Raw genomic sequence first — 12,588 nt, forward strand, 5'->3', positions numbered from 1 at the left:
TGTGTGTGTGTATACTAAGTATCCACTGATGGATGTACGGGTAAAGAAAGCATGGTGTGTGTGTGTGTGTATACCAAGTATCCACTGATGGATGGATGTGTGTGTGTGTGTGTGTGTGTATACTAAGTATCCACTGATGGATGGACGGGTAAAGAAAGCATGATGTATATGTGTGTGTGTGTGTGTGTGTGTATACTAAGTATCCACTGATGGATGGACGGGTAAAGAAAGCATGGTGTGTGTGTGTGTGTGTGTGTGTGTGTGTACTAAGTATCCACTGATGGATGGATGGGTAAAGAAAGCATGATGTGTGTGTGTGTGTGTGTGTGTGTGTGTGTGTATACTAAGTATCCACTGAGGGATGGATGGGTAAAGAAAACATGATGTATATGTGTGTGTGTGTGTACATATATGTAATGGAATATTATATAACCATAAAACTACCTTTTTTGCCAAAGGTCACACCTTTCATTTGGATTCTTCCAATGACCTCCTTGCTGGTTCTAGAACTACCAGGACCATCCCACAGAAATATAATGCAAGTCACATATGAGACTTTAAATGTTCTAGTAGCTACATTTTTAAAGCTTTAGAAGAAATAGGTGGAATGAATTTTAGTAATGCCTTTTACTAAACCCATTAAATCTGAAATGTTATTTTGACATGGACTCAATATCAAAAAATGATAAACAAGATCTTTTACATCCTTTTTTTTCATGCTCAGTGTTTGAAATCTGTGGGATTTTTTTGCTGTTTTTTTTTTGTTTTTACTTCTGATACAGTTCAGAAGGGCCACATCACAGGGGCTCAGGAGGCAAATGTGGCTGGTGGTCTCTGTGTTGGATAACACAGGTCAAGCTGCTGTCCATTTCCCATTCATCACGTCCTGGTGGCCCACTCATGAATCTAAGGCGTAGGTCTACCTGAGTTACTGAGTTGTTATAAAACCTTCAGCGGCCCCCCTCTGTCTACCGAGGAAGCGCATGTGTTCTTGGTCTTGGTCTAGCATGCAGTATACTAGAGGGTTTGGGCCATGGTGTCGCTTCAGGATTGCCTTCCACCTGTTGTTCAGAACAAGCTACTTTGCTCTTCCCTGGGCCCAGCTCAGGTGCCTCTGTGTCTTCAGTCTTTCCCTTTTGCAAAACCCATATTTCAATCCATCACAGTCTTGCCCTCCTCCCCTACAAGACTGATCTCAAGCATCTTCCTGGCCTTGAAGACCTCCTCAGCTTCCCCTATACCTCTCACCCTCCATTCAACACGTAATGAGTACGTGTCAAGCAAGTGGTTAGAACTGGGAATGGAGCACTGAATGAGATCAGTTCCAGCCATGGCCCCACCATTTTGGAGGTGGAGATGACAAGCTGATGAATGATTAGGTCTGTGTGCGTTTCCATAGGAACTACTCTTTCTACGCCTTGGACAACCAGAACCTAAGGCAGCTGTGGGACTGGAGCAAACACAACCTCACCATCACTCAGGGGAAACTCTTCTTCCACTATAACCCCAAACTCTGCCTGTCGGAAATTCACAAGATGGAGGAAGTTTCAGGAACCAAGGGGCGCCAGGAGAGAAATGACATTGCTCTAAAGACCAATGGGGACCAGGCATCCTGTAAGTGGCAATGCTCTCGTCCTTTCATGGACCAGACAATGTGACTTCCCCTACCTCCCCCACCACTCTGGTACCCAGGGTGGGTGTCACTTACCCCCAATGAGCTAAAACAACTAAGTGTGTGTTAGACTTTCTGAGATACTGAAGACAAGTGTTGTACACATTAATCTCTTTGCCAAATACCAAATACAATGCCTGGTGCTGGAAGATGCCACATAAGCACTGAATGAACGAATGTCATCTCCCGTATATATATGGCCTTGGCTCAAATGCTACAGCAAAGTTCTGCAATTGCTACAGTTGGAGACTGAGAGCTGGCTACCCTTCTGTGACGAGTTTTTCTGTTGAAGAAATAGCTGAGCATTGAGGTGCTAAGGCTTCCATGATACCCTCATGTGTAGCTGTTTTGTTATGAGACAATTTGGTGCAAACTGTGGTAATTCAGGGGAGGGAGAGAGCAAGGTTGGGGTGGTGCTTAAGGGAGGGCTTATATTCCAGGCAGAGGGAATTACTGTCTCCAAGGCATTGTCTTTCCAAAGAGTGGTCACTCCAAGATATAATGATCTGCACTCTCTCTAAACCCAGTCAGCTTGTATCCATTTGCACTGGAGTTACTTTTTCTGACATGTCAGGCATGAAAATCCACATGTAAGACAAACTGTGTTAGGACAAATGTTATTCTTGAAAGTGTCCTTTTCCCAGCACCAATTGGCCTCTTGTCCTTCCCTGTTAGTGCCAACCACAGCTCTTTAGATGCGCATCTGGTCAAGTAATTGACTTGCAGTTGGGGCCAACCTATATGATCTGTTCTTGCCCCTGAACAAGGGAAAGGCACGTGGAAATGAGACCTCACTAGGAAATAGCAGATTACCATCTTCCTTCTTGTGGATTCTCTTGGAAGTATGGGATCACCTGCTTTGGGCTGAAACAAATTATTTAAAATTCTGATACTGGGTGTTTTTTTTTTTTTAAACCTTTCTAGGTGAAAATGAATTACTTAAATTTTCTTACATTCGGACATCTTACGACAAGATCTTGCTGAAATGGGAGCCGTATTGGCCTCCTGACTTCCGAGACCTCCTGGGGTTCATGTTGTTCTACAAAGAGGCGTAAGTAGAAAGATAAAGAGGTGTGAGTGTTACATTTGTGCTCAGAGGTTCCCCCACTGAAGTTTCTTTCTATCTCCTTCTTATCCATGGAATAAATATCATAGATCCCTTGGTGGGATCTCACCAGTTGATGGTGTATAACGTCAATAACATTTCTTATTGTCGAAAGCCAGAAATTGAAGCAGGCAGGTTTCTTTTGGAGGTCTAGATTGGGCAATCTCCTATAGAAATACCCCGTTTTTCTCACCAGACATTCTCAACAAAAAGTCACTGAGTCTACTTAGGAGGTGTCTTTTTAAAAAGTCTACTTAGTATTTGTCTTAGTAGGTATTTCTATTTAGTAGGTATCTACTTAGTAGGTGTCTTTTTTAAAAAAAAGTTTATTTTTAAATCTATTTTGGATTTTTTTCCAACACAAATAATTATCTATGGTAAAACAAACATGAAATTGATCATCTTAGTGATGTTTAAATGTACAGCTCAGTGGCATTAAGTATATTCGTGATGCTCTGTGATCATCCTCACTGTCCCTCCCCACAATTTATTCATCATCTTACGTTGAAACACTGTCGTCATTCAATGACACCCAGCCGTCTTGAGTATATGACTGTGCTGGAGTTTTAAAAGGAGACAGTGGAAGTGGTGATCATATTAACGTGGTAATTATTCCATCCCTTATGATTTACTGTGTGTCGGGCTGTGTGTGGAGGAGTCAGCCCACATCCTCTCATGTGATCTTGTCACTAACTCGGATAGTATCATCATCATGATCACTATTATTATTACTGGGAAATTGAGACATAGGGGAAGCAATCCCTTTCTCTTTGACTGTTTCTGTGTCCTTTCTCCTTGTGGCACAAGATTTTTGGTGAACAGGGTGCAAGCCTGTAGGAGGTAACTTCCCCCAGCCACATCTCTTTGATCTTTAGATCTATAGTCAAGGAATGATAACCATCTTTACCTGTTTGGTCTTGAAAGCCCTTACCAGAACGTGACAGAATTCGATGGGCAGGATGCGTGCGGCTCCAACAGCTGGACAGTGGTGGATATTGACCCGCCTACGAGGTCCAACGACCCCAAGTCACAGAACCACCCTGGGTGGCTGATGCGTGGTCTCAAGCCCTGGACCCAGTATGCCATCTTTGTCAAGACCCTGGTCACCTTTTCTGATGAACGCCGTACATACGGGGCCAAGAGTGACATCATCTATGTCCAGACAGACGCCACTAGTAAGCGTTTCTTGTGAATGTGAACTTAGGCGTGAGCTCAGACATCATGCCTTTCATATGAAATGCTTTGTTGTTTTTCTTTTTTTTTCTGCATGGTCATTGGCTTCTAAAACAGCTGGGCACTGAGATTTACAATTTCAGAAGATGAGGCAGTAGCAACAAGACATTAGAGAGGAACATATATTTCTTCTTTCCATTATGGAAAATTTTCAAATATTTACAAAAGTAGGAAAAAATAGCTCCTCTCCCTAGGTACTCATCTCTTAGCTTCAATAATTATCAAGATTTTGCCATTTTTTGTTTCATCTCTGCTTCTCTCCTCCATTTTTTTGAAATTAAAATTTTTAATTGATTTATTTTTAATTGAAGGATAATTGTTTTACACCGTTGGTTTCTGCCATACATCAAATGAATCAGCCATAGGTACACCTATGTGCCCTCCCTCTTGGTCTTCCCTCCCACCTCCCTTCCCTCCCATCCCATCCCCTAGGTTGTCACAGAGCACCAGTTTGAGCTCCCGGAATCTTACAGCAAATCCCTACTGGCTATCTGTTTTACATATGGTAACGTATATATTTCCATGCTACTCTCACAAATCATCCTACCCTCCCCTTCTCTCCCTGGGTCCACAAATCTGTTCCCTATGTCTGCATCTCCATTGCTGCCCTGCAAATACTTCATCAGTACCATCTTTCCATCTTTCTAGATTCCATATATATGCATTAATTATGATATTTGTTTTCTCTTTCTGACTTACTTCACTATAATAGGCTCTAGGTTTGTTGTTGTTGTTGTTTTTGATGTGGACCATTTTTAAAGTCTTTATTGAATTTGTTAGAATATTGCTTTGGCTTTATGTTTTGGTTTTTTGGCCACAAGGCATGTGGCATCTAAGCTCCCTGACCAGGGATCGAACTACACCTCCTGCATTGCAAGACAAAGTTCTAACCATTGGACCACCAGGGAAATCTCTCCCACATCTCCACTTTTTGGGGAGGAATGGGCCACTGGAGAATTTTCTAGAGTGTGGGACCAGAGATGCTGCTTAGTATACAACAATGCACAGTACAGCACCCACAGCAAAGAATTATCCAGCCTCACAAAATCAGTAGAGAGAAATCCCATCCTATAGGATTGAGGCCAAGCGTTATGAACCAGCTCTTGTGACTACTGCCCTCTTGCCCTGTATCCTCCAGCAAAACCAAAGGACTTAGAGTTCCGGAAACTTGCAGCTTCCAGGCTTTTGTACCCACTGTGTCTTCTGTCTGGAGACTCCTACCCCTACCCCTTGCTGACTGTCAGCCACTCCGTTCTCCAGGGGAAGCTTTTATGGAGCCCAAAGTCGATGCCTATGGGGGGATGTGAAATGGACTGCCAGCTCAGGGATAGGTTTGAACGGCTTTGCACTGCCGAAATTTGCCCCACAACTGGGTTCAGTTTGGGGCTAATTAACTGGAAAATGTGACTTTATCTATTCCCATCACCCTCCTTTTCCCCACCACCTTTCCAGTGCCTGGAACAAAGACAGCCTGCCTTTCCTTAGAGCTCTGTAAATGCTTGTTGCAAAAATGGTGGAACATGGGAATCTATACAGTCTGTGGTACTGCATGGATTGTAATTTTCTAACCCATGCTCTTCTTAGGCAAGTGTTCCATATGTCCAGGTGTCTCCCGTTTTCTCTGATGTTAAATAACACTGCAGAGAACATCCTCAGGATCTCTTTAACTTGGCTGTTCCCTCTCATGCCCACCTGACTGCCTGTGCTCTCCCCCTCACGGTGGATCTGTCTGTCTCCTTTCTCCTTGGCAGATCCTTCCGTGCCCCTGGATCCCATCTCAGTTTCTAATTCCTCGTCCCAGATTATTCTGAAGTGGAAGCCTCCCTCCGACCCCAATGGCAATATCACACACTACTTGGTGTTCTGGGAGAGACAGGCGGAAGACAGTGAGCTGTATGAACTGGATTATTGCCTCAAAGGTGAGTGCAGACAGGGGTCAGGGAGGGGCTGGTTTTACACACCGGATCTTCTGTGTTCTTGTTTTCTGGGACACGTCTCTCCCCTCCCATTTCCAGCACGTGCTTGTGGGAACACACACTCCATTTTATCTCAGACGAAAACACACACACGGGCATTCTTCAGAGATACCGAGGGTTCAGTTCCAGACTTCCGAAATGAAGCAAATATTGCAATAAATCAAGTCACATGAAGTTTTTGGTTTCCAGTGCCTATAAAAGTTATATTCACATTATACTATAGTCTATGAAGTGTGCAATAGCATTATGTTTAAGAAAAAATATGCTTAAAATATACATGTGCATGTGTGCTAAGTCATTTCAGCCGTGTCTGACTGTTTGCTACCCCAAATAGATAATCAACAAGGACCTACTGCATAGCACAGGGAACTCTACTCAATATCTCATAATAATCTATAATGGAAAATAATCTGAAAAAGGATATATGTATATATGACAGTTACTTTGCTGTACACCTGAAACTAATACAACATTATAAATCAATTTTATTTCAATAAAAATTTTAAAAAGAAGAAATCGAGACCAAAAAGAAAACCATGCACATACCTTAATTAAAGAATACTTTATTGCTTTAAAAAAATGCCCAAACAATTACATTAGTAACATCAAAGATCACTGATCAGAGATCATCATAACAAGTAGAATACAAAGAAAGAAGTTTGATATATCGTGAAAATTACTGAAGCATGACATAGAGACACAAAGTGATCAAATACTGCTGGGGAAACGGTGGTAATAGTTTTGCTGGACGCGGGGTTCCCACAAACCTTTGTTTTGTAAAAAAAAAACACAGTAAGGGGACGTCTGTCTGCCCGTTCACATTTCTAAACATCACAGGGTGCGGACAAGCTCTGAAGACTCATGTTGAAACCAGACACTCCCCGTGTCTTGGCATCGATGCGTTCTGGAATGTTCTCTTCCCCTTCCTCGTCCACCTCCCCCTGGTGGGGATGTAGCTGTGTTAACCCGTGCAAGACTTCCCTGCTAAGCTAGAAACACAGCAATGTGTGCAGTGGTGACTGACAAAGTCAGGGAAGAATTTTGTTCCCTTATTTTAAGAATTTTTATTGGAGTAGTTTATTTACAATGTTTTGTTAGTTTCAGGCGTCAGCAAAATGAATCAGTTATACATATATCGACTTTTTTGGTCTCTAATTTTATTTTTATTTTTTACTTTTAATTTTTTTGGCCCCTTGGCATTTGGGATCTTAACTCCCCGGCCAGGGATCAAATCCACCCCACTCTGCAATGGAAAGGTCCTAACCTCTGGACCTCCAGGGAAGACCTGGCCCCTAATTTTAGACCCTTAAGTTTTAAGGATTGGAGACAGCAAAGAGTCTCCAATCTCTTCCTCCCTAGGCTTTCCATTAAAAATGTATATGAATGACACATATTTTCCAGTCTTCAATCTCGCTTACTTAATGGGCTTGCATCCATCTACAGAAAAATGAAACAAATATTTGAAGCCTCCAAGTGGTGTGTATAAATTAGTCTTACATTATTTTAAAACTGGGTTGTAAAAAAGTCCATCAAACTGAAGAAACAGAAGTCTTTTCCCCCCCTTTAGTTGTTTTGTTTGAGTCTATATAAAAGGTTTTCCCCCCAATCCCCAGACTCTTTTGTTTATTATTTATTTTAAAAAAATTATTGGAGTATGGTGGCGCTGGTGCTAAAGAATCCACCTGCCAATGCAGAAGACACAAGAGATGGGGACTTGATCCCTGGGTTGGGAAGATCCTCTGGAGTAAGAAATGGCAACCCACTTCAGTGTTCTTGCCTGGAAAGATCCCATGGACAGAGGAAACTGGCAGGCTTCAGTCCATGGAGTCGCAAAGAGTCAAACACGACTGAATATTAAAAAAATAGTTGACTTACAATTTAGTATTAGTTTTGGGTGTACAGCAAAGTGGCTCAATTATACACATGCATAGATTCATTCGTTTCAAAAAATATTTATTTATTTGGCTGCACTGGGTCTTTGTTGCAGCGTGTGGGATCTAGTTCCCTGACCAGTACTCAACCCCAGGCCTCCTGCACTGTGAGCTCAGAGTCTTACCCACTGGACCACCAGGGAAGTCCCTAGATTCCTTCTTTTTCAGATTAATTTCTCATATAGGTTACTACAGAATATTGAGTAGAGTTTCCTGTGCTAGGCAGTAAGTCCTGGTTGGTTATCTGTCTTACATATAATCATGTGTGTATGTTCATCCCAAGCTCCTGATTTATCCTTTAGTTGTTTTGTTGTTGTTTGTTGCTGTGTTGTGGTGTTGTTTTTGTTCAGTCGCTCAGTCACGTCTGACTCTTTGCAACCCCACGGACTGCAGCACGCCAGGTCTCCCTGTCCTTCACTCTCTCCCCGAGTTTGCTCAAATTCATGTCCATTGAGTCGGTGGTGCCATCCAGCCATCTCATCCTCTGTCACCCTCTTCTCCTGCCCTCAATCTTTTCCAGCATCAGGGTCTTTTCCAATGAGTTGTCTCTTCACATCAGGTGGTGAAAGTATTGGAGCTTCAGCTTCAGCATCAGTCCTTCAGGGTTGATTTCCTTAAGAATTAACTGGTTTGAGCTCCTTGCTGTCCAAGGCACTCTCGAGAGTTTTCTCCAGCACCACAATTCGAAAGCATCAATTCTTCAGTGCTCAGCCTTCTTTGTAGTCCAACTCTCACATCCATACATGACTACCGGAAAAACCATAGCTTTGACTAGATGGACCTTTGTCGTCAAAGTGATGTCTCTGCTTTCTGGTCTGAGTTTATTTTCCTTTAGATGTTGTGAGTTACTGGTAACCTCCTACCTTGGGGCAGCTGATGACATGTGACTGAGGTCAGGAGCCTAAGGTTTTCTGTGCCCTGATGTAGGGCTTTGGGCAAGTCACCCAGCTTGTCACCAGCTGCCTCCTTTTGGGGAAAAGGGGCAGGAGGCCAGATGATCTCCGGGAGCTGTCCCAGCTCTAAGATCATGTGCTATATGTATGCCTGTGACCTCATCCCCCGCCTGAGCAGAGGGTTGCAAACGTGATTTATCTCCTCGGATGCTTTATATAACTCGAGAGCAAGCAAAGTCATGGGCTCAGCTGTGCACTCTTGGCCCTGCGTTCGAGCAACCGAAACCACCAACCAGAACTGCCACCACCATCGGGGCAGGCCATGTTTTCTTTCTTTCTTTCTTTTTTTTAAGAGCAACAACTTTTATTCTGGAAGTCAGTCTGTCATTAGAAGGTGATGATTTGACATGATTTTATTTGTCATTTTGCCCAAAGTTTATGGAATTAAAAAAAATAAACTTACTAAAGGACAGATATTGTCTGATTCCACTTACAGGAGTTCCCTGGAGGAGTCAGATCTATAGAGACAGGAAGCAGATGGTGGGGGCCAGGGGTCGGGGAGGGGATGGAGACTCAGAGTTTCACAGGCACAGAGTTTCAGTTTGGGAAGGTGAGAAAGTTCTCGAGATGGATGGTGGGGATGGTTGCACAATAATGTAAATATACTTAATGACACTGGATCACGATGCTTAAAAATGAGTAAGACGGTAAATTTTGTGTTATGTGTATTTTGCCACAAAGAAAAAACCCCAGTACACACACAAATAAATAAACTTGATAACACACACAAGATAAATAATTTACTAACTGTGATCCGTAGTAGTTTCCTTTAGAATCAGAAGTGGTTTTTTTTTTTTTTTTTCAGTTTTATTGAGATATAATTGACAAGGAAAACTGTAAGATATTTAAAGTGTAAATTGTGATGACTTTTTGTGCATACACGTTGGAAAAGAATTCCTCCCACCTAGTTAATACAGCTATCACTTCACATATTTATTTTTTTGTTTAAGGAAATCTCTGTTTACTTAGTTTTGGCTGTGCTGGGTCTTCACTGCTACTCACAGGCTTCTAGTTGCGGCAAATGGAGGCTACTCTCCTTTGCCGTGCGCGGGCTTCTCGTTGCGGTGGTTTCCCCTGTTGCCAAGCACCGGCTCCAGAGTGTAGGCGCAGCAGTTGTGGTGCACGGGCTTAGTTGCCCCGTGGCCTGTGGAATCTTCCTAGATCGGAGGTCAAACCTGCAGGTACTGCATTGGCAGGCAGATTCTTTACCACTGAGCCACCGGAGAAGTCCCCTCCTTTTTCAAATGAGAACTTCTAGCTTCTTCTCTGATATTGAATTGTATATTTCAATTATACAGTACAGTCTTGTCAGCTATATGGTTTTTAACTGTAAAACTTGCATAACATAAAATTGGCCATTTGAACCACTTTGAAGTGCAAAGCTCAGCGGCATTAAGCACATTCGCATTGTTGTGCAGCCATCGCCACCATCATCTCCAGAACTTTCTCATCTCCCCAAACGGAAACTCTGTCCCTGTGAAACACTGACTCCCCCACTCCCCACCTTTCCACTTTGTCCCTGAGATTTGACTAGATGTGTCACAGAGACCCATGGGGCACCAAGTGGCATGTGGAAAGGGTGACAGGTGTCTGTGTCTGATCAAAAGTCCCTTCCTCCCCAGAAAAAAATCAGGAGCCCGCCCCACCACCCTTTACTAAGGAAATCCTAAGTTTATTTTCCATCTATAATGCCATCAATAACCCCTCTAACAGCTAAAACCTACACAGGCTATTCTGTGTCTATTAATAAACGTTAAGAAGTATGTTTAAGGATTTGCAAAGCTTCTGAGTGGGTACTCAGCATTCACAGGAAGATACTTAGAGCTCATTGTCTCCCAGAACCATTAAAAGGGAGAGGAAGAGATGGAATTTCCCTTGCTCAATAGACACAAGTAGGCACCCGGCCTCAAGGGCATTGTTTTAAGCCTTTAAAGAGTAGCCTGCATCTTCTATGAGCCTCCCAGCTGGCTCCGCAGTAAAGAACCCACCTGCCAATGCTGGAGATGGAAGATCCCCTGAAGGAGGCAATGGCGACCCACTTCAGTACTCTTGCCTGGGAAATCCTGTGGGTAGAGGAGCCAGTCGGGCTACAGTCCATGGCATCACAGAGTCGGGCAAGACTGAGTGACTGAGCACACACACAGGACATGCGCATGGATCGTTCTTTTACTTGGGGACTGCTTAGCATCACTTTCTCTGAGACATTCGCCCCAGAGACCCTCTGTCCTTTTCCCCTGCCATCTGACACACAGCGTATGCATTTCTTAGTTTACTGTATATTCCTCCCACTCCCGTGCACTTCATCCACTGGAATGTTAAGTTCCCCAAGGGCAGGGACAGGCACAGTTACCTTTGGCCTCCAGCCTTGTGGGGCTGTGGTGTCCGACAGTGTCCTGCTGCATGCTGACAGGCACCTTCTCTGTTGTCAGGACCCTCCAGTGAAGGATCTTATTCTTCCCAGAAGAACTTGAACCCAGATCTCTGCACTGAGCTCTGTCCATGTGCCCAGCCACTTTGAGAAGGTCCCCCTTGCTCTGCATGTGTGTGTAGGTGGTGGGGGGCGGGAATGGGATGGGGACTTGAGCCCTGCTCTGCCTTTCCCTAGGGTTGAAGCTGCCCTCCCGGACCTGGTCTCCACCATTCGAGTCGGAGGGCTCCCAGAAGCACAACCAGAGTGAGTATGAGGAGTCTGCTGGCGAATGCTGCTCCTGCCCAAAGACCGACTCGCAGATCCTCAAGGAGCTGGAGGAGTCCTCGTTCAGGAAAACGTTTGAAGATTACCTGCACAACGTGGTTTTCATCCCCAGGTCAGGATTTGTTATTGGCTTGGGGTCTCAGGTCTTTAGGGAACAAGACAAATGGGGGCAGACGCAGAGGATAGGCTGAGTCCACGCTGAGCCACTTCCCTGGATGCAGGAAGAGATTTTGAGATTATAACAAGTGCCTTACCAGGAAGAGGAACTGCCCCCCATCTCCGCTCAAAAGGAGGAGTGTTTAAAAAATTCAGCCTTTGCTCTCTGATGTCTCATGAACCCAACCTCTGGTCTCAGTCTGAGTTCTGATGATTATCAATGATTGATCATTACCTAATCGATTGATTATAGATAATAAATTCAGTTATTAGATGACAGAGAGCTGCATGCCCAGCCCAATGCTTGATTTATGGCTGAGTCTCAAGCTCAGTGCATTCCCTTTTTTTAATCTAAAGAAACTTCTCATCCTTCCAGAACTTTCCATGGCCTCGTCAAAACCCCAGAGACTTCACTATTTAAATATGTTTCCTTTAGTGAGTGAAGGGGAAGTAAACAGAGGGTCTGCAGTAAAAATGACTCTTGGTTTTTTCATACCTCTTTATCCTTCCTAAAAGCTGAGACACAGGTAGAAGGCAAGTTTCTGTGGGTCACAGGTTGTTCTACCTCTCTCGGTGCCTCAGTTTATTCATCTGAAGAATGGAGAGAAAAATGGTTCCTATATTTTATGGTTGTGAGATTACACGAGTCTCACAGGGATTCTCAGCCTTGGTGCTGTTGACATTTGGAGCCAGCTCATTCTCTGGGGTGGGACCGTCCTGTCCAGGGTAGGATGTTGAGCTGCACCCCGGGCCTCCACCCACTAGATGGCAGTAGCACTGTCTTCATCTTAATAAGTTCACGAGTCTTTCTGGTAACCCACTGAAGCACTTGCCTACTCCCTTTTACGGGTCCAAAGCCTTCCCCAC

At 43.9% G+C, this 12,588-nt stretch overlaps 1 protein-coding gene across 2 annotated transcripts in view; it reads left to right on the plus strand.

Annotated features, from left to right (window-relative positions):
• Positions 1–12,588, plus strand: part of INSR (insulin receptor) — a 146,565-nt gene that overhangs the window by 96,111 nt on the left and 37,866 nt on the right. For both annotated transcript variants that reach the window (XM_010828303.1, XM_010828304.1), the window contains exons 6-10: positions 1,400–1,614; positions 2,597–2,723; positions 3,702–3,952; positions 5,762–5,929; positions 11,476–11,677. In XM_010828303.1, coding sequence (XP_010826605.1) covers positions 1,400–1,614; positions 2,597–2,723; positions 3,702–3,952; positions 5,762–5,929; positions 11,476–11,677 — 963 coding nt within the window. The remainder of the gene's footprint in view (positions 1–1,399; positions 1,615–2,596; positions 2,724–3,701; positions 3,953–5,761; positions 5,930–11,475; positions 11,678–12,588) is intronic.

The sequence above is a fragment of the Bison bison genome, unplaced genomic scaffold, assembly GCF_000754665.1.
Source record: "Bison bison bison isolate TAMUID 2011002044 unplaced genomic scaffold, Bison_UMD1.0 scf7180017864492, whole genome shotgun sequence".
Classification (NCBI taxonomy): domain Eukaryota; kingdom Metazoa; phylum Chordata; class Mammalia; order Artiodactyla; family Bovidae; genus Bison; species Bison bison.